At 49.8% G+C, this 22,656-nt stretch overlaps 2 protein-coding genes across 2 annotated transcripts in view; both read left to right on the forward strand.

Annotated features, from left to right (window-relative positions):
* synpo (synaptopodin) overlaps positions 1–4,634 on the forward strand; it is a 38,074-nt gene extending 33,440 nt beyond the window's left edge. Inside the window, exon 5 of the mRNA XM_078411158.1 lies at positions 1,405–4,634. Coding sequence (XP_078267284.1) covers positions 1,405–1,905 — 501 coding nt within the window. The 3' untranslated portion in view covers positions 1,906–4,634. The remainder of the gene's footprint in view (positions 1–1,404) is intronic.
* A 9,335-nt stretch (positions 4,635–13,969) lies between these two features.
* LOC144599889 (myozenin-2-like) lies at positions 13,970–22,385 on the forward strand. The gene is made up of 5 exons (XM_078411159.1): positions 13,970–14,045; positions 15,237–15,448; positions 17,191–17,344; positions 18,502–18,685; positions 22,208–22,385. Exons 1-5 carry the CDS (start codon positions 13,970–13,972, stop codon positions 22,383–22,385), a joined length of 804 nt encoding a protein of 267 aa, XP_078267285.1.
* The last annotated feature ends 271 nt before the right edge of the window (positions 22,386–22,656 follow it).

Consider the following 22,656-nt stretch of genomic DNA (forward strand, 5'->3'; position numbering starts at 1 on the left):
GAGTCAATCACCGTGGAAACAGGTCCTTCAACCCAACTTGCCTACACCGACCAACATGTCCCATCTACACTAGTCTCATGTGCGTGTGTTAGGCCCATCCCTCTAAACCTTTCCTATCCATGCACCTGTGCAAATGTTTCTTAATCGTTGCGATGGTACCTGCCTCGACTACCTCCTCCAGCAGCTCGTTCCATACACCTACCACCCTTTGTGTGGAAAAAGTCACCTGTCAGGTTCCTGTTAAATCTTTCCCTCCCTTACCTTAAACCTAAGTTCTCTGGTTCTCGATTCCCCAACTCTGGGCAAGTGACTCTGTGTGCCAACCCCGATCTGTTCCGCTAATGATTTTGTTCACCTCTATAAGATCACCCCTCATCCTCCTGCACTCCAACGAAGAGAGTCCTAGCCTGCTCAACCTCTCCCTATAGCTCAGGCCCTCGAGTCCTAGCAACATCCTCGTAAATCTTCTCTGCACCTTTACCCGCTTGACAACATCTTTCCTGTAACATGGTGACCAAAACTGAGCACAATGCAACCTCACCAATGTCTTTACAACTGCAATATGACCTCCCAACCTCTCTACTCAATCACTGACTGATGGCCAATGTGCCAAAAGCCTTTTTGGCCACCCCATCTAACTGAAACCGCTTCCCAGGACGTATGTACCCGTACTCCTAGATCTCACTGCTCTACCACCCTCCACAGAGCTCTGCCATTCACAGTGTAGATCCTACCCATGTTAGCTTTTCCAAAATACAACACCTCACATTTCTCTGTATTAAATTCCTTCAACCATTCCTCAGCCCACCTGGCCAACCAAATGGTCCTGCTGCAAATGGTCCTGCTGCAATCTCGGGGGGGGGGGGGGGGGTGTTAATGGAGTAATCCAATCCAATTCTTTCCTTTCACCTGCCACTTCAGCGGGCTGGGAGAGTCTATGTTCCATGCCTACATGGAGTGTGTGAGGTTGCAGCCCCTGTTTGAGTATTTGAAGGGGCTGCTCCTTGCCTTCTGGCTCCACCTCTCACCCACCATCCTCATCTTTGGACACCCTGTGCGTAGGGGAGAGGGTAGGGCCAAAGATGTCCTGGTTGGGTTGCTCCTGGGCCTGGCCAAGCTGGCCATCCGCAAGTCATGGCGCCAGGCGGAAGAGGGCACTGCCCCACCCGACTGCCTGCCCCTTTTCTGGGGTCACGCCCAGGGTGCACGCAGTGTCCACGGGCACCCCGGAGGGTTCTGGGACTGCTGGGTACGACCGGGTTAATCAGTCATATAGTCATTTAATATTTAGTATCATGGATATTTGGTCACTTTGTGTCACGGGGGTGGGGCCATTGGTATTGTATGTTTTGTAAATATGATTATTGTAAATAATGGATTCCCTTTATATTTGTAATAAACCAGGGTTGGACATCTCCAGTCACCCCCCCGTGGAAGACCACCCTGGAACGTAGAACTAGTGGTCCCAGGGCCTACATGGACACCATCCAGAGGGAGACAGCGATGAGTCCCCGGACTCCCCCCAGCCCCGTCGCCCCCTTGGTCTCGCCGGGGTCAGAGGTGACTGGGGGCCGCCGGCTGAAGGACCTCCTGGCCAAGAATGTGGTGAGCGCGGCCCGCCGCAAGAAGCTCTCTGACGCCAGCGCCTCTTCCCCCGGCGTTCCCGGAGAGCCGCCGTTCCCCTTCAGCCCCCGGAGTGACTGCCTCTCCCCCTTCTCCCCTCTCTCCCCGGGGGTCTCCCCTCCGGCCGCCTACGTTCGATCGCCACTGAGGTTGTACCGCAGATCGCTGACGGACTCGGAGTTCTCCCTGGGCTCGGACGATTCCGGAGCCCGGTCTCCCAGCTACTACAACTTCTGCCCCAGGGGCTGGTGTGCGAGCAGAGGCAGGGCCAGCGAGCAATGACTCCCCTCTCCACCGGGGGCAGGAGGTGCAGCGGGCAGGGAGAGGCCGGGCAGCATCTGTGGAGGAAGGAACGGAGTCTGCAGCGAAGAGAAGTCTACAGATATCGAACACTTTATTTTTGAAGCTTTTGACTGCCAGATCCAGCCCACCGTGTCCGTGCCGACCATCGGTCACCCGTTCACACTATTTCCACGTTATCCCACTTGCTCATCCACTGCCTACACACTATGGGGCAATTTTTCCAAAGGGCCAAATTAACCTACAAACCAGCACGGGCACATCTTTGGGACATGGGAGGAAACCAGAGCACCCGGAGGAAACCACGCGGTTGCAGAGAGAGCGGGCAAACTCCACACAGACAGGCAGCACCCGAGGTCAGGATGGAACCTGGCGTCACGAGGCAGTGGCTCTACCCGCTGCCCCGCCACGTCTTGCGCTCCGTCCCGACTTGGACACATCTCGTCGTTCTGAATACCGGGATCTCCCTCCCACCAATGCCGTAGCAGTGACTTCACCAGAAGGACCATCACAGTTCGAGTTGGCGACTCACCCCAAGGTCAGACGGTGGTGAATCTGTGGAATTCGTTGCCACACACGGCTGTGGAGGCCGTCAGAGTTTTTGTGAGGCAGAGATAGATAGATTCGGGTGTTGGGGGGTTAAGGGGAGAAGGCAGGAGAGTGGGGTTGGCACGGAAAGATAGCCATGATTGAATGGCGGAGTAGACGATGGGCTGAATGGCCCAATTCTGTTCCTATCACTTATGAACATGAACATCCCACTGGGAACGGACATCAGCTGGCCGCGTTAATCTGACCTGCTCACTAGAAGCAAACACACAATTCATTTGTCCAGTGTTTGACTGCACTGGGCCTGTGCTCGCTGGAGTTTAGAAGGATGAGGGGGGACCTCATTGAAACTTACCCCCTCTCTCTGAAAGGCCTGGATAGAGTGGATGTGAAGAGGATGTTTACACTAGTGGGAGAGTCTAGGACCAGAGGGCACAGCCTCAGAATAAAAGGATGTACCTTTAGAAAGGAGATGAGGAGGAATTTCTTTAGCCAGAAGGTGGTGAATCTGTGGAATTCATTGTCACAGATGGCGGTGGAGGCCAAGTCATTAGGTATTTTTAAAGTGGAGATTGACAGGTTCCTCATAAGTAAGGGTGTCAGGGGTTTATGGGGAGAAGGCAGGAGGATGGGGTTGAGAGGAATAGATAGATCGGCCCTGAGTGAATGGCGGAGTAGACTTGATGGGCCGAATGGCCTAATTCTGCTCCTGTGTCATATGGTCTTATGGGCCAGGCAGCATCTCTGGAGAGCATGGATAGGTGACGTTACAGATCGCAACGCTTTTCAGACTTTGCTTCTTTAACGCACCAATTTATTCCACAAGCTTCAAAGTGTGTGTGTGTGTGTGGCAAATGAATGGTCCCAATGGGTGCATGCCTGTCCCCAGGCAAATGTAGACAGAGGTCCCTGGCACAGCGGGTGGAGCCACTGCCTCACAGCGCCTAGAGACGCCAGGTTTGGTACTGACCTCCGGCACTGAGAGTGCCTGTGCGTGTGTGAGCGAGAGTGCCTGTGCGTGTGTGAGCGAGAGTGCCTGTGCGTGTGTGAGCGAGAGTGCCTGTGGTGCTTGTTTGGGGAGTTTGCACATCCCCCCCCATGGCCATATGGGCTTTCATTCTAAATGTAGTTTGGAGATACAGCATGGGCACGGGCCCCTCGGCCCACCGACCAGCGATCACCCCCGACACTAGTTCTAAACGACACACTAGGGACAATTTACCAGGGGGCCAATTAACCTACAAACCTGCAGAACTTTGGGATGTGGGAGGAAATCGGAGCAAAGCGACCCGCGCAGTCACAGAGGAGAACTTGCAAACTGCGTGCAGACAGCGAGCGCCCGTCACTGTGGACGTTGTTCTTGTAGAAATGAAATCAGGACGTTTCTAAGTCAGAAACTTCAGATCGTTTCTCAAATTAAAAATCTCACTGAAGTTTGAAAAGATTGCAAACTTTTAAAGAAAATTGAAAAGGAATGAGCAAGAAGCTTGGTCCTGGCTGGCGAGCCGTGGCCTTACCCCAGCCAGCAGCAGCCCTGAATCACCCACTGCGTCACTGGGAGAGGGAAGCCGCTGAGCCCGGCCCCTGCTCACCCCAAAGACCGGGGACCGGAGAGGAGGGTGGAGGGAGTTGGTGACGATGGCAGACGCTGGACAAGAGACAGTAGGAAGGACTGGGGCGTCTCGCCTTCCACTCCCTCAAGGGCGGCTACGGGAGGTGCCCAGGGGCACGAAGGCTGAAGGTGGCCGGGCGAGGAGAGGGACGATGTTTTGCGGGATGATCCGCACGGAGGCGACGGCTGCAATGTGGCCAACTGCAGCTGGGACTGTGAAACCTGGCGACTCTTGCACGTTGACTCAGTGGGCTGTTTCTATGCATTATGAGCTTAACCGGGGATTCTACTTGTGTGTGGCAATAATCTTACTGATCTGTATGCAAAAAAAATATCAATACCTACCCATTCTGAAGCAGATCCATTTTTAATCTCTTGCACGACAGTATACACTTTAAATTCTGCTTTCAGCAGTCAGATAGTAACAACAAAGCAAATAGGCGGTCAAATCATCTCTCTCTGTGCTTCTTGCTGTGTGGCAGGTTCTGATTTCTGAAAGATTGCAAACTTTTTTTATAATAATATGTAAATGAAATGCTGTTATATAAAAACATACGGATGTGGAATATTTCCCATTGTGGTCGTTATTTCTTTCCGTGATTCCCAATTATTCTCCTCTTTTTACAAATGGGCGTTTCTCAGATAGAACTGAAGGCACGAGGAAATGCAGATGCTTCAACCTGGATTAGAAATTGGTTGAGGTTTAGGTTTATTATTGTACCGTGTGCTGAGGTACAGAGGAAAGATTTTGTTTTTGCATGCTATCCAATCAGATCAGATAATACTATACATAGATACAATCAACTCAAAATTAAGTACAATATGTGTAACAGAGGGGATGACACAGAGTGCAGAATACAGTTCTCAGCATTGTAGCGCATCAGTTCCAGAGACAAAGTCCAATATTCGCAATGGGGTAGATGTTCCCTTTGGTCTGTGTGATGGACTGGGCTACATCTGCAAGCTTTGCTTCCGTTTAGAGATACAGCATGGAAACGGGCCGACCATCAATCAGTTCCATGTTATCTCACTGTCTCGTCCACTCCTTACACACTAGGGGGCAATTTGCAGAGGGCCAGTTAACCTACAAACCCGCTATCTTTGGGATATGGGAGGTAACCAGAGCACCTGGTCAGGGGGGAAGGATTTAATAGAAACCCGAGGGGCAACTTTTTCACTCAGAGGGTGGTGGGCGTATGGAACGAGCTGCTGGAGGAGGTAGTTGAGGTGGGTACTATCACAACGTTGAAGAAACATTTAGATAGGTAAGCCCACGTGGTCACAGGGAACCACCCGTGCAAACTCCACGTAGACAGCACCCGAGGTCAGGATTGAACCCAGGTCTCGGACGCTGCGCCACTGTGCTGCTCTAAATTTAGCATGATATCCAATCAGATTAGATAATACTTGAGGCAAAATCAAGGACAACAGGTACAAAAGGGAAGATACAGGGTGCAGAATACGGTTCTCAGTGTTATAGCGCACCACCTCCAAAGTCCAATCTCTGCAATGGGGTAGAGGTGAATCGGACAGTACTCTAGCTTATGGAAGGACCGTTCAGAAGCCTGATAACAGAGGGGGAGAAGCTGTTCCTGAGTCTGGTGGCGCGCGCTTTCAAGCTTCTGTGCCTTTTGCCGGACAGGAGCGGGGAGAATAACTGGAGTGGGACTGGGACAAGTCCTTGGTGTTAGCTGCTTTTTCTGAGGCCGCGTGGTGTAGATGGAGTCAAGTTGAAAGCGCGCACCACCCAACTCAGGGACAGCTTCTTCCTCGGTACACACAAAATGCTGGAGTAACTCAGCGGCTCAGGCAGCACCTCTGGAGAGAAGGAATGGGTGACGTTTCGGGTCGAGACCCTTCAACAGTCTGAAGAAGGGTCTCGACCCGAAACGTCACCCATTCCTTCTCTCCAGAGATGCTGCCTCACCTGCTGAGTTACTCCAGCATTTTGTGTGTACCTTCGATTTAAACCAGCATCTGCAGGGCTTTTTTCCCTACACAGTTTCTTCCTCTCTGTTATCAGACTCTTGAACAGACCTCGCATATGCTAGAGATGAATTTTCCGATCTTCCAACCTACCTAGTTTCGCCCCAGACACTTTTTTTCACTTGCATTTTCTCTACAGCGTAACACGAGATTCTGCACTCTGTTAATTATCTTTTTGTACTACCATGATGTACTCATGCATGGCATGATTTAGCAGAGCAGACAGGCACATGGATATGCAGGGATTGGAAGGGAATGGATCACGTGCAGGCAGAGGAGATTAGATGAACTTGTCATCGTGTTCGGCACGGACATTGTGGGCTGAAGGACCCATTCCTGTGCTGTACTGTTCTGTGTTCCACCAAGGGGAGGTGGGAGTGTAATGGTTGGGGTTCCAATCATCAGATCTGTCATTGTATGATAGCACGGTGGTCCGAGGGGGTGAATGGCCTGGTTCATATGTTAGTACATTAATAAGTGCTATGCATTGGACCATTGTTGATCCCTCCCCCTGGGTCTAACGCTTGCTATTGCCAACTTGTTTATCCGACAGGCTATTTGAGCTTTCAATGTTAGCTTATAGCGCAGGGCAGCTGTGCAGACATGTTGCAGGCAAGAGGCGACAAAGATGTCTTGAACTAAATATAAGTCTGATGTAGGCTGCGCAGGAACTTGGAATCCTCAGCTCCCACTTCTGGGACTGGCCGGGAGAGACTGAGAGAGAGGAATCAGGACCCGCACTCATTTCACGGAGTGCGTGGGAGAAACCAGGAGTGTCTATTGGAAGGGAGTTAGAAGGCAAACGAAAAGGAGAATTAATAAGGAGAGGGTTTACCAAGGGTCAAAGCAAAGGTAGGAGATCGACAAACTCTGCTTCTAATTCTAGCTCTTTAGATGCACAGAATCTAAAACACAGTCTGCACCGACCATTGATCAGGTACCTTGCATGAAGTGACAGTCTTCAATTGGGTAGCATTCTAGATTAAACATTGGAATATTGCACTTTGTTGGAATTTTTAACTTTATTGTGTGCCTGGAGTGTTACTTGAACACAAAGGCAGAATATGATCCAGGTTGTGGACTGTGTGGTGCATGTCTGTCAGCTGTTAAACTACTATCTTTTAATACCATAAAATTGCCACACTCTTAAAAGACTGTACACTTGGGGGCACCGAAAACCCCCCAAGGTTTTGTATAGTTTAGTTTAGTGTCACATGTACTGAGGTACAGGGAAAAGCTATTTTGTTGCGTGCTATCTAGTCGGCGGAAAGACTATACATGATAACAGTGAAGCCGTCCACAGTGTACAGATACAGGTTTTGTTTAGTTTATTGTCATGTGTACCAATGTGCAGTGAAAAGCCTTTTTGTTGCGTGCTATCCAGTCAGCGGAAAGACTGTACATGATTACAAACAAGTCGTCCACTGTGTACAGATACAGGATGAAGGGGATGATGTTTAGTGCAAGGTAAAGTCCAGTAAAGTCTGATGAAAGAGAGTCCGAGGGTCTCCCATGAGGTAGATGGGTGGCCAGGACCGCTCTCTAGTTGGTGAGAGGCCACATTTCGTTATAGTCACAGATTGTTATTTCTGTGGTTGCTTTAACAATTCATGAAACAAAACGCTTTCTTCCACCCTTGCCAAAATACCGTGTGCTGGCTCAATATGGAAAATAGCTTGCACTTGGAGTTAGTTTAGTTCAGAGAGACAGCATGGAAACTAGCCCTTCGGCCCACCGGGTCTGAGCCGACCATTGATCACCCGTTCACACTAGTTCTATGTTATCCCACTTTCTCATCCACTCCCTACACACCATGGTCGTCTTACAGGGGGCCAAATAAGCTACAACCCCACACGTTTATGCCCTCTAGTTATTGATAATTTCCACCCTGGGAAGAAAGGTTCTGACTATCTACCCATAATTACTATGCATCCCATAATTATAGAGGCTTCTATCAGATCTCCCCTCAACCACAGGCGTTCCAGAGACAACAATCCAAGTTTGCCTGAACTCTCCCTGCTGCTAATGCCCCCTAATCCAGGCAGAATTCTGGTAAAATTGTCACAGCAGATCTATGAAATTCTTACTTGCTGCAGCCTAACATGCCTGTAAACACAATGACACACAGACACATATACAATAATCAATAATACAATAAACTAATAACCATAATATTAAGTAACTACAATAGTGCAAAGACTGAAGTCTGTAGCACAAACAAAGAAACAGTCCACAGGAGATCATAGTTGCTGAGGTTAGCGTTGTGCAGCGTTCAAGAGCCTGATGGTTGTTGGGAAGAAACTGTTCCTGAACCTGGACATTACAGGCTCCTGTACCTTCCTCCCGACCGTAGGAGTGAAATGAGAGCGTGGCCAGGGTGGTGTAAGTCTCTGATGATGGTGGCTGCCTTTTTGAGGCAGCGCCTCCTGTAGTTCCCTTCGATGGTGGGCAGGTCGGTAGTCGTGATGGACAGGGCAGTGATAGACCGGGCAGTGTCCACCACTCTCTGTAATCTCCTTCATTCCGAAGCCATGGTGCAACCTAATGAAACCAGGTTTGGGGGAACAGCTCCATCTGAGACCGCCTGAAATTGCAGAGAATTGTGGACGCAGCCCAGACCATCACACAAACCAACCTCCCTTCCATTGACTCCATCTACACTTCACGCTGCCTCGGCAAGGCCACCAGCATAATCAAGGACCAGTCTCACCCCGGTCACTCCCTCTTCTCCCCTCTCCCATCAGGCAAGAGGTACAGAAGTGTGAAAACGCACACCTCCAGATTCAGGGACAGTTTCTTCCCAGCTGTTATCAGACAACTGAACCATCCCATCACCGGTGAGAGAGCAGTCCTGACCTCCCATCTACCTCATTGGAGACCCTCGGGCTATCTTTAATCGGACTTTACCTTGCACTAAACGTTATTCCCTTTATCCTGTGTACACTGGATTGATTGTGATCATGTCTCGTCTTTCTGCTGACTGGGTGGCACACAACAAAAGCTTTTCACTATACCTCGGTACATGTGACAATATTACTAAACTAAACTAAGTCAATATGCCCTGTACCTCACACCTGTAATAGTTAGAGAAAGTACTGATCGACACAAGGAATCTTTGCAGATCACATCCTGTATCAGTGGGAAGAGATTTGCATCTTCCCTACAGTGCTGAAGCCAAGATTACTTTTTCATCAAAGCAGATTGTCCCGTCGTTCTACACGCTGTCAAAGTAACTACCGTTGCCAGCAAGAAAATAGTGGCTCCACCTCAACAGTATTTTCAGAGTCGCTAACAGTTGCATTGCAATGTCTCTTCATGCCAAGTTAAATTAATCTCCTCTACATGATCCATAATCCCTCCATTCCCTGCATCATCTAAAAGCCTCTTAAACATCACTATCGTATCTGCCTCGCCCCCACCTCCGGCAGCATGTTCCAGGCCCCCACCACCCTCCGTGTACACACATCTCCTTTAAACTTTGCCCCTCTCACCTCAAAGCTATGCCTTCTAGTCTTTGACATTTCCACCTTGGGGATAAAGGTTCTGTCTATCTACCCCGTCTATGCCCCATAATATTGTATACTTCTACTAGGCCTCCCCTCAGCCTCCGTGTACACACATCTCCGTTAAACGTCTCCCTCTCCCACCTTATTCTCTTTAGGCTTTGACATTTCCACCCTGAGGTAATAAGGCTCTCCACCTCTCATAGTTTTATATATTTCTATCAGATCTCCCTTCAACCTCCATCGTTCTAGGCAAATTAATCTACGTTTGTCCAACCTCTCCCTGTAGCTAATACCCTCTGATCCAGGCCTCATCCTGGTAAACCTCCTCTGCACCCTCCCCACACCCTTCCCTTAATGGGACGACCAGAACTGCACGCAATATTCCATGTGCAGCCTGACCAAAGTCCTGAAATGTTGCATCATGACTTCCTGACTCTTATACTCAATGATTCAGTTTCCTCCCACATAACAAACATTTCCTGGCTTACCAGTTAATTTACCATCATAAATGATGTAGGTGCAGTCGAGTGGTAGAACAGCCTGTTTCCCAGCTGTACCTCTCTGTCAATCAATGTCCCCATCTAGTTTAGTTTCGTGTAGAGATACAGCATGGAAGCAGGTCCTTCAGCCGACCAGCGATCACGCCGTACACAAGCACCATATTACACACTGGGGACAATTGACAGTTTTTACCTAAGCCAATTAACCTACGAAGCTGCACGTCTTTGGGATGTGGGAGGAAACCGGAGCACCCGGAGAAAACCCACGCGGTCACAGGGAGAACGTACAAACTCCATACGGACAGCACCCGCAGTCAGGATCGAACCCATGTGGCAGTAAATCTACCGCTGTGCCACCGTGCCACCCACATGAAGACTGGTGATCTTACAGAGGTGTATAAAATCATGAGGGAAATAGACAGGGTGAATGCACAGAGTATTTTACCAGGGCTGGGGAAATCAAGAACCAGAGGGTATAGGTTTAAGGTGAGGAGGGGAAAGATTTAATGGGACTTTTTCACACAGAAGGTGGTGGGTGTATGTAACGAGCTGCCAGAGGAGGTAGTTGAGGCAGGTACAATAACATCATTTCAAAGAAACTTTGACAGGTACATGGATGGGAAAGGTTAAGAGGGATATGGGCCAAACGTGGGCAGGTGGGACTAGTGTAGATTGGGCATCTTGGTCGTTATGACATGTAATCACCCTATCTATTCCCCTCATGATTTTATACGCCTCTTATTCAGTGATCCCTTGCTCTAGATCCTTCCACAAGAGGAAATCCAACTACTAGCCTTTTAAGCATCTAATGTACTTCATTCAAGCCCCCCCTTCACTCATCTAAACAAGTAAGTCCAGCTGAACACTTGCACTCGGCCAGCCAAGGCCTGCTGGATCTCCCTGGATCTCCCCTTCCCATTCCCACACATGTCTTTCTGTCCTGGGCCTCTTCCATTACTTGAGTGAGGCCACACACAAACTGGAGGAACAGCAGCTCATATTCCGCTTGGGTAGCCTACACCCCAGCGGCATGAACGTTGAATTCTCCAATTTTAGGTAACGACAGAACCCTTCCTCTCTTTCCCCGCATCTATCTCCCCTGTGCCATGCCTGGACTCTCACATCTTCTCCCCCCCCCCTCCTTGTCCACCTACATTCCTTCCTCTAACTTCACAATTCGCACTCTTTAATCCTTTTGTCTCACACCTTTTGTCTTTTCATCTCTGGCCTTTGTCCTGCCATCTGCCCATCAACCCCCACCCCTCACCTGTATCCACCTATCCCTCTCACCTCACCAGGCTCTGCCCTGCCCTTCCTCACTTCCAGCTTTCTCCTCCCCTTTATCCTGTGTCTGCACACTGCGTTAGACTATTGTAATCACGCCGTCTTTCCGCTGACTGGATAGCACGCAACAAAAGCTTTTCACTGTACCTCAGTACACGTGAAAATAAACTGAACTAAACCAAACTAAATTCGGAGGCTATTTTAACTCATTGTGAGCTGGTTTCACATCGTGACTCCTCTCAGAGTGTTTTCTCATTCCCTCAGTGACTGCTTCACGTTGACTTTAGTTTAAATAAATCCTCACTGCCATCGGCAGCAAAGATGGCAGCCGCTGAGGCATGACATAAAGATTAATCTCCCCTCTTCCCCTCCGATTTTATATTTTGCTTACAGTGGGAAACGTGATCAGTCTCGCTGGGATCATTGACATAAACTGCTGTCCGTATGTAGAACTGCATTTGGATCATAGACTCATCGCCTCATCGAGCCACACAGCACAGAAACAGGCCCTTCAGCCCAATTATTCCCTGCCGACAAAGATGGCTCGTTCCCTTTGTATCAGTCTGGAGAAGAGTCCTGACCCAAAACATCACCCATCCATGTTCTACAGAGATGCTGCCTGACCCGCTGAGTTACTCCAGCATTTTGTGTCTTTTTTCTTTGTTAAACCTGCATTTGCCACCAGTCCCTCCTCCTGTCACCTGACCCATGTTGCTCCAAACATCTCATGTCCTTTTACCTGCACAAGCGTCTTAAATGTTATGATAGTCCCTGCCTCAACTACCTCCTCTGGCAGCTCAATCCAGACACCCACCACTGTATGTTTCATTTTTTTCCTTAGTACCTAATCAGATGTACAGCACTTTGGTCAACGTGGGTTGTTTTTAAATGTGCTATACAAATATAATTGACTTGACTTGACTTGACTCTCTGAGTGCAAAAGCTGCCCCTCAGGTTTCAATTAAATCTTTCCCCTCCCACATTAAAGCTATTCTCACTAATACATATAGTAATACTGTAGGTAGGCTGATCCAGAAGAATAAGATGCAGGGGATTAACAGAGACCTTCCCATCTTCTTCCCATCAACCAAGGCTGTTGAACACTGCAAACTCCAGCTAAACTATGAACAATGAACTATCTTGGTTGACACTGGGGACTTCGGGCTTTTGCTTTGTTTTGCACTAATATTGGGAATTTTATTCATCATATTTTTTTGTTTGTTATATTATCTATTGAGTACTCTGTTCACAGACCTGTTGTGCTGTTGCAAGTAAAATGTTCATTGCATATATGACAAGTTTATGCTCTTGACTCTAAACCTGGTCACTTGGATTCAGAACTGGCCTACTGATCGAAGGCAGAGGGTTATGGTGGAAAGACAAGATTCAGGCTGGAGGTCTGTGACCAGTGGATATGTCCCCAAGGATCTGTGCTGGGACCTCTGCTGTTTACCACACACACACGCACATGCACACACACACGTGCACACACACACACACACACACACACACACACACACACACACACACACACACACTCAAACACACACGCACACACGCACACATACACACATACACACACACACACACACACACACACACACACAAGCACACTCAAACACACACGCACACATACACACACGCACGTGCACACACACACACACACACACACACACACATAAATGACTTGGACTTAAATGTAAAAAACACAAGGTGCTGGATTAACTCAGTGGGTAAGGCAACATCTACACATCTCTGGAGAATAGTTCCTTCCGTCTACAGTGTGGACTTAAATGTAGACAGGTTGGTTAATAAGCTCGCAGTTGACACCAAGATTGCTGGGACCACAGACTGTGGGGAAAGAGGTGAAGGTATACAGCAGGATTTAGATCAGCTACAGAAATGAGCGGACAAATGGCAGATGGAGTTTAATGCGAGCAAGTCTGTGAGTTGTTGGACTTGGAGAGGTCAAATGTAAAGGGGAGAGTATACAGTTAACGGCAAGACCCATCACAGAATGATGTACAGAGGGGTCTTGGAGTCCAAGTCCATAACTCACTGAAAGTGGCAACACAAGTAGATTAAGCACCAAGATGGATGATTCTCTGTGATGGGATGGGATATTATCCCAGGTTATTGAGAGAGGCAAGAGAGGTTGCCTGGGCCTTGACAAAGATCTTTGCATCTTCCCAAGCCACAGGTGAGGTCCCGGAGGACTGAAGAGAAGCTAAAGTAATTTCACTGTTTAATAAAGCAAGTGGAGAGAATTCAGGGAATTACAGGCCTCATGTCAGTGGTTGGGAAGATATTGGAGGATTGTTTGGGATATGATTTACTCCCATTTGGAAGAGAAAGGGCGAATGAGAGACAGTCAGCATGGCTGCCGGGGGCGGTGGTGGAGGCAGATATAAAAGTGATGTTTAGGAGGCTTTGGGATATGCACTTCGATATGCAGGGAATGCAGGGATAGGATCACTCGCAGGCTGATAAGATTTGGTCTTGGCATTGTGTCTGGCACAGACATTGTGGGCTGAAGGGCCTGAATCTGTGCTGTTCTGTTCCATGACTCAGCCCCCGTCTCTGCTGTTCTCTCCCCCAGCACGTTGGGAATGATGTCGCATGCCTCCCTGATACGGGAGAGGAAGGAGAAGGCGTCGGCCATCGCGAGGGAAGTCCATGGGGGAGGTGAGATCAGTCAGACGGGGCGGCACGGTGGCGCCGCGGTAGAATCACCACCTCACAGCGCCAGAGACCCGGGTTCAATCCCGGCCTCGGGTGCTGTCTGTACCAAATGTCCATGTTCTCCCTGTGACCGCGTGGGTTTTCTCCCGTTTCCTCCCACACTCCAAAGACGTGCAGCTTTGCAGGTCAACTGGCCTCTGTAAATGGTAAATTACCCCTAGTGTGTAGGGTAGTGCTAGTGTACAGGGATCGCTGGGCTGCATGGACTCAGTGGGCCGAAGGGCCTGTTTCCGCAGTGTATCTCTAAAGTCTAAAGTAAAGTCTAAGGGATCGGTCAATCACGGCACAGCGGTGGATCGAGAGGGTGCGATGATGAGCCATTCAGCCCATTTATCCATGCCGCCCAGAGACTGAAGATTATATCCCCCCTCCATTAGACAAAGGAGCAGAATTGGACCATTCAGTCCATTGTGTCTATTCCACCATTCAATCATGACTGATCTATCTTTCTCTCACAACCCCATTCTCCTGCCTTCTCCTCGTAACTTTTGACACCCTTACTAATCAAGAACCTGTCAATCTCCACCTTAAATATACCCCTTGACTTGGCCTCCACAGCCGTCTGTGGCAATGAATTCCACAGATTCACCACTCTCTGACTAAAGAAACTCCTCCTTGTCTCCCCCTCTCTTGATCCACACCGTCCAAATGTCCTGGACAGCCCATACTGTCGGGATACATCATAACTTTGATTGGGAACAGCTCTGCCCAAGGCCGCAAGAAATGACAGAGTTGTGTATGTAGCCCAGTCCATCACACAGACCAGACTCCCCACCATCGACTCCATCAACACTTCGCGCTGCCTTGGGAAAGCAGCCAATATAATCAAAGACTTGTCCCTGTCCCACCCCGGTCATTTCTCCTTCCCCCCCCCCCCCCCCCCCCCCCCACCATCCAGCAGAAGGTACTGAAGCTTGAAAGAAACAGGTTCTTCCCCTCTGTTGCCTTGCTTCTGAACAGCAACTCTACCGCTGCGCCACTGTGCCACACTGTAACATTGCACGCTCAGCTCGGGATGCTGAGAGTTTCCTGCATTTCCGTGTGGATTTCAGGTTTGTGTGCCATTCAACTGCCTCTGGTTCTTGGCGATCAAGTTGTCTTCTCCATCCTCTTCCTCCCCTCCGTGTTTTTCAGCAATAGTGCAACTTGACCTGGGCAAGAAGGTGAGTCTTCCCCAGGACCTGATGATGGAGGAGCTCTCCCTCCTCGCCAACAAGGGATCCAAGATGTTCCAGATGAGGCAGAAGAGAGTCGACAAGTTCACGGTGGAAGGGGTGAGAGGAGCGCCGGCAAGGAGTGGCCTCGGTGGCATGAACGCTGCGGGACATCCTGGCCCGGGACACATGGTAAAGCAACGCCTCCGTGAGCATCATTGACTGGGCTCATGGGGGGAGGGTAAAGCATTGGTGGTCCCTGGGTAGAGGTCAATGGTCCCATTGGTGGAGAAACATCTGTGGTCTCAGGGTGGAGAAAGATCCATGGTCACTGGGTGAAGATTACTGAACCCTATCTGGAGGAGATTGATGGTTACTGGGTGGAGAGACATCAATGGACAGGTGGAGGAAGATCAATGGTCCTTGGGTGGAGGAAGATTGGTGGTTCCTCAGTAGAGGAGGATCTATGAACCCAGGGTGGAGCAGATCAATGGTCCCTGGGTGGAGACCAATGGTTCCTGGGTGGATGAAGATCAATGGTCCCTAGGTAGAGGAAGATCAATGGTCCCAGGGTAGAAATAGACCATTGGTCCCCATGTGGAGGAAGATGGATGGTCCCAGGGAAGTACTGGTCTGGGAGTCTATGGAACTATCAGCAAACATTTTAAGGATGTTGTAAAGCATGTTACCACCTGGGAACCTGAGAGACAACCTTTTCACACAGAGGTTGGTGGGTGTATGGAACGAGCTGCCAGAGGAGGTATTTCAGGTAGGTATTATAACAACATTTAAAAGGACACTTGGACAGGTACATGGATACGAAACCTATCAATCTCCACTTTAAACATACTCCATGACATTGCCTCCACCGCCATCTGTGTCAATGAATTCCACAGAATCACCATCCTCTGGTTGAAGAAATTCCTCATCTCCTTTCTAAAGGTACGTCTTTTTATTCTGAGGTTGTGCCCTCTGGTCCTAGACTCTCACATTAATCTAGGACCAGAGTGCACAGCCTCAGAATAAAATTGACATTAGTGGAAATATCCTCTCCAACTCCACTCTATCCAGGCCCTTCACTAGTCGGTAAGTTTCAATGAGGTTCCCTCTCATCCTTCCAAACTCCAGCAAGTACAGGCCCAGAGCGGTCAAACGGTCCTCATTCGTTAACCCACGCATCCCTGTTTCGTTGCGCTTGTGTGGCGAGAGGGTTTGGGCTGTGCACCATCTCACACAACAGGCGGCACGGTTGCTACATTTCAGTGCCAGGGACAGGGCCGTCTTAACGCATGGGCCTGATGGGCACTTGCCCGGGGGCCCACGAGCATAGGGGCCCCATGCTGATCTGTGTATGTTAAGTGACTTGCAATAAATAAATACTACTTTAAAAATGTAGGTTCAATAAGTGCTTTTTTCGCAACATTTTCGGTCACTAAGTGCTTCTCACAGCGATCTGTAAGTGCTTTTCGCAACAATGTAGCACCCTAAGTCCATCGCTAAGTGCTTTTCGGTAAGTGCTTTTCGCCGGCACGACAGAGGGGGGCTGGTAGGGAAAGGGCGGTGGGGGAGAGTAACGGTAGGGGCCCCAGTACACTGCTTTGCCCGGGGGCCCATAATGCTGTAAAAACGGCCCTGGCCAGGGACCCGGGTTCGATCCTGACTACTGGTGCTGTCGGCGCGGAGTTTGCAAGATGTCCCTGTGACCGTATGGGTTTTCTCCGGGCGCTCCAGTTTCCTCCCACACTCCAAAGACATCCGGGTATGTGGGTTAATTGGCTTAGGTAAACATTGTAATTTGTCCCTAGTGCGTAGGCTAGTGTGAGTGTATGGAGTGATCGCCGGTCGGCGCGGACTCGGTGGGCCGAGGGGCCCGTGTCCATGCTGTCGACCCATTTCTCAAACGCTGCTTCCTTGCTCCGCAGAGCGCCCAGCAGAACGCTGATGGGATGAAGGAGAACTACCGTTCGGAGGTCCACGTCGCCCATCCTGGCAAGCAGTCTGGCCCGGCCGTCGCCCCAAAACCCTTCGGCAGGCTCTCCGCGGCCAAGAACATCAACGTCGTGCTGAATCCCAACATCATCGCTCCAGGTTACGATCTCCCTTACCGCGATGGTCCCAGGGTGGAGATCAATGGTCTCGGGGCATAGAGGAATCAATGGCCCTGATGTGGAGATCAATGGGCCCAATGTGGAGATCAATGACCCTTGTGTGGAGATCAATGGTCCCAGGGTGGAGATCAATGACCCTTGTGTGGGGATCAATGGTCCCAGGGTGGAGATCAGTGACCCTTGTGTGGAGTTCAATGGTCCCAGGGTGGAGATCAATGACCCTTGTGTGGAGATCAATGGTCCCAATGTGGAGTTCAATGATCTTTGTGTGGAGATCAATGGTCCCAGGGTGATCAATGACCCTTGTGTGGAGATCAATGGTCCCAGGGTGGAGATCAATGACCCTTCTGTGGAGATCAATGGTCCCAGGGCAGAAGGGAAATCAATGGTTAATGGGTAGGGGAGATCTGGTCTCAGGATGGAGGAGATCTATTGTCCCTGGGTAGTGCAAATTGATGGTTCCAGGATGGAGTAGATGGTTCCAGGATGGAGGGGAATCAATGGTCTCTGTGTGGAGGAGATAGATGGTCCCAGAGTGGAAGGGGATAAATTGTCCTTGGTTGGAAGTCAATTGTGCCAAGGTTCCAGGAATATCAGTGGTCCCTGGAAGAAGGAAGGGCAAAGGTCCCTGGGTGGAGATAGATGGTTACAGGGGGGAGGAGATATATGGTCCCAGGGTGGATGGGGATCAATGGTCCCTGGGTGGATGTTAATGGTACCAAGATGTATGAATATCAATGGTCTCTGAGTGGAGCAGATTAATGGTCCCTGTGTAGAGGAGATTGTTGGTTCCAGGGTGGAGATTGATGGTTCCTGGGTGGAGGAAATCAATGGTCCCAGGGCGAAGATGGATGGATGGTCACTGGGTGGAGGGGAATCAATGGTCCAGTGTGTGGAGGAGATCGTTGGTCCCTGGGTGGAGATCAATGATCCCTTGGGTCGAGGATGGTCTCAACTGCCAAGATTATCAGCCTGAAGAAGGGTCCCATCCCAAAACATCACCTATCCACATTCTCCAGAGATGCTGCCTGATCCACTGTTACTCCAGCACTTTGCATCCTTTTTTCCGCAACCCAGCGTCTGCAGTTCCCGGTGTCCACAGCTGGATTTAATGGTCCTCTGCCATTGGCTCTCCAGGTTACTCCAGTCCACTGAAGGAAATCCCAGCAGAGAAGTTCAACGTCACGGCCATCCCGAGGTCCTACCATTCGCCCTGGGCAGACACTCTGGGGTACCAGGACCACCTCATCGACGTGATGATCAACCAGCTTCCAGAAGCCCCTCCGGACACCAAGCCCCAAACCTACCGATGCTTCAACAGGTAAGTGCCGGGGTGGGGGGGGGGGGGTGGGGGGGGGAGGTGTAGGAGGTTCAATCTGCCCACTCCTGCATTTTCAGTCCAGTCCACTTTTGGTCACCCTGTTATAGGAAAAGATGTTGTCAAGCTGGAAGGAGTGCAGAGATTTAGTTTAATTTAGAGATACAGCGTGGAAACAGGCCCTTTGGCCCACTGAGTCTGCCCCGAAACATCACCTACCCATCTTTACCAGTGATGCTGCCTGACCCGCTGAGTTACTCCAGCACTTTGTGTCTATCTTTGGTATAAGACCATAAGACATAGGGGCAGAATTAGACCATTCAGCCTATTGCATCTACTCTGCCATTTGATCATGGCTGATCAAGGTTTCCCTCTCAGCCCAACTCTCCTGCCTTCTCCCCATAACCTTTAACGCCCTTACTAATCAAGAGCCTGTCAATCTCCGCTGTAAAAATACCCAATGGCTTGGCCTCCACAACCATCTGTGGTGATGAATTCCACAGATTCACCACCCTCTGGCTAAATTCCTCCTCATCTTTCTAAAGGTACGTCCTGTTATTGTGTCAAATACTCTCGGGCTTAACATCAAGATGAGAGGGGCAAAGATGTGTCGGGTATGTTTTGTTTGCACAGAGTGGTGCCAGGGGTGGTGATGGAGGCAGATATATATATATATATGACTGTAGAAAAAAGGAACTGCAGATTCTAGATTACAAAAAAAGACACAAAGTGCAGCAGTAGCTCATCGGGTCAGGCAGCATCTCAGAAGAACTCAAATAGTTGAAGTTTCAGGTCAGGACCCTCCTTCAGATACAATAGTGGTCAAAAGGCTTTTAGATAGGCACATGGATATGGAGGGATTATGGATCGCGTGCAAGCAGATAAAATTAGTCCAGGCATCCTGCACTGCACAGACACTGAGGGCCAAAGGGCCTATTCTAAACAATAGACAATAGACAATAGACAATAGGTGCAGGAGTAGGCCATTCAGCCCTTCGAGCCAGCACCGCCATTCAATGCGATCATGGCTGATCACTATCAATCAGTACCCCGTTCCTGCCTTCTCCCCATACCCCCTCACTCCGCTATCCTTAAGAGCTCTATCCAGCTCTCTCTTGAAAGCATCCAACGAACTGGCCTCCACTGCCTTCTGAGGCAGAGAATTCCACACCTTCACCACCCTCTGACTGAAAAAGTTCTTCCTCATCTCCGTTCTAAATGGCCTACCCCTTATTCTCAAACTGTGGCCCCTTGTTCTGGACTCCCCCAACATTGGGAACATGTTATCTGCCTCTAATGTGTCCAATCCCCTAATTATCTTATATGTTTCAATAAGATCCCCCCTCATCCTTCTAAATTCCAGTGTATACAAGCCCAATCGCTCCAGCCTTTCAACATACGACAGTCCCGCCATTCCGGGAATTAATCTAGTGAACCTACGCTGCACGCCCTCCATAGCAAGAATATCCTTCCTCAAATTTGGAGACCAAAACTGCACACAGTACTCCAGGTGCGGTCTCACTTGCATTCCCTCCCCTCCCCTGTCCCCTGTTCCTTCCCCAGCCATCATCCTGCCAGTTCCACTGTTCGCATCCTTGTATCCCTCTGGTTATCTGCCAACAATGGGCCATGATGGAATCCACCATTCCTGAGGTCATCTGTTGTTGGCCCTGATTTGGGATCCGATCCAAAACGTCCTATTGTTTTTCTCCACAGATGCTGGCTGACCCGCTGAGTTACTCCAGCACTTTGTGTCTATCTTCTGTACTGTTATAGAGTCATACAGCTCGGAAACAGGCCCTTCAACCCCAACTTGCCCACTCCAACCAACATATCCCATCTGCACTAGGCCCACCTGCCTGCGTTTGGCCCATATCCCTCTAAAGCTATCCTATCCTATCTACATACCTGTCTAAATGTTTCTGAAACGTTGCAATAGTGCCTGCCTCAACTACCTCCTGCAGCAGCTCGTTCTATTTACCCACCACCCTCTGTGTGAAAAAGTCGTCCCTCAGATTCCTATTAAATCTTTCGCCTCTCACCTTAAACCTGTGTCTCTTGCTTCTCAATTCAACTATTCTGGGCAAGAGACTGTGCGTCTACCCGATCTATTCCTATCATGATTCTGTACTGATCTATGTTCTATGTCCCTGTTAAATCTTTCCCCTCGCAACGTAAGCTTGCGCCCTCCAGTTTTACAACCCACTACCCTGGGGAAAAAGACCATGAGTGTTCACGGTAATATCAGAATGTTATATTCAGATATAATTCATTAAACACATGGCCTTTCTGTACAGGGCACAGGTCCAACATTTAAACTCTGGTTTATTCTGGGCCGAAGTGACTTCACCACTGTGCCATGTAATGAATGCATGATCCAAGTTAGACCTAAGGGCATAAATAGTGTTGCTAACTCACTAATAATCCTTTACTGGAGCTCCATTTTGCAGGGGAAAGCACGGAGCTTGTGTTGACCACAAATGACCCGAGGCACTGTGACCTCCCCCCAAGAATTCGATGGGCCGAATGGCCTAATTCTGCTCCTTTACTTTAGACTTTACTTCAGAGCTACACCACAGAAAAAGGCCCTTCGGCCCACCGTGTCCGTGCCGACCAGCGGTCACTCCCTACACCAGCAGTATCTTACACATCAGGGACAATTTACAGAAGCCAATTAACCTACAAACCTGCACAACTTTGGGATGTGGGAGGAAAACAGGGCAACCGGTGAACATCCACATGGTCACACTAAGAACGTACAAACTCCGTACAGACAGCACCCAAGGTCAGGATTGAACCCGGGTCTCTGGCGCTGTGAGGCAGCGGCTCTACCGCTGTGCCACTGTATTGCCCCAATCAATGACCTTAAGGTCAGTAAACTTGGTGACCCAAAGGACCTGTGCCTGCGCTGTATGACTCTAGGGTTAGTACAGACTGGGTGGGCAGAAGGTCCTGTTCCTGTGCTATACCATTCTATGGTTAATACAGATACAGTGGGCTGAAGGACCTATTGGTGCGCTGTATGACCCCTTGGTTAATACAGGTACGGCGGGCCGAAGGACCTGTTCATGTGTCATAGGGTTAGTACATGTACGTTGGGCCAAAGAGCCTGTGTTGTGAACTGCATGATTCTTTGGCAAGTACAGGTTCATTGGGCCAAAGGGCCTGTTCTTGTGCTGTGCGACTCTGGGGTTAATACAAACTCTGGGCTGAAGGGCATGTTTGCTTGCTATCCGACTCCAGGGTTAGTACAGGTACAGTGGACCAAATGGTCCATTCCTGCGCTGCATGACTAGGGTTAGTACAGGCATGTTGGGAAGAAGGGCCTGTTCGGGCTCGATGACTTAGTACAGGCATGTTGGGCTTAAGGGTCTGTTTGCGTACTGTCTGACTCTAGGGTTAATACACATGTTGGGCTGAAGGGCCTGCTCCTATGCTGTGCGACTATGATCAGTCCAGGTGCGTTGGGCTGAAGGGCCTGTACTGTCTCAGTGGGGCTGAGTTCTGTTCCCCGTGCCGTTCCAGAGCTGCCATCCCGTTCGGAGGCTGCGGGAGGCTGTTCGCAGTGCCAGACCTGGAGAGCATGGAGATGCCGGAGGAAGCCGTGGCCCCGGACGTCGGCCGCCTCACCAACAGGCCCAGCTTCAACCGCCGGGCCCGCGGCTGGACCGGGCCACCCCTGCCTGAGTCCGACGAACTCTGAGCAGGAAATGCCGCCAGGAACAGAGGGGGGTGATGCTGCGGTAGTGAGGGAGAGGGCCACACACACTCACACATATACTTGATCACTCCCACTCCCACTCACTCCCACTCACCCAATCCCCCTCTTCCTCTTTCACACCCACTTACTTTCTCTCTCACCTTCATACTCACTACCCCTCTCACACACACACACCCATATACACTGACATCACATACCTCTGTAACACCCCTCCACACTTTCCTACCAACTTTACCTCAACACAATTGCCCTG

Source organism: Rhinoraja longicauda, chromosome 14, assembly GCF_053455715.1.
Source record: "Rhinoraja longicauda isolate Sanriku21f chromosome 14, sRhiLon1.1, whole genome shotgun sequence".
NCBI lineage: Eukaryota > Metazoa > Chordata > Chondrichthyes > Rajiformes > Arhynchobatidae > Rhinoraja > Rhinoraja longicauda.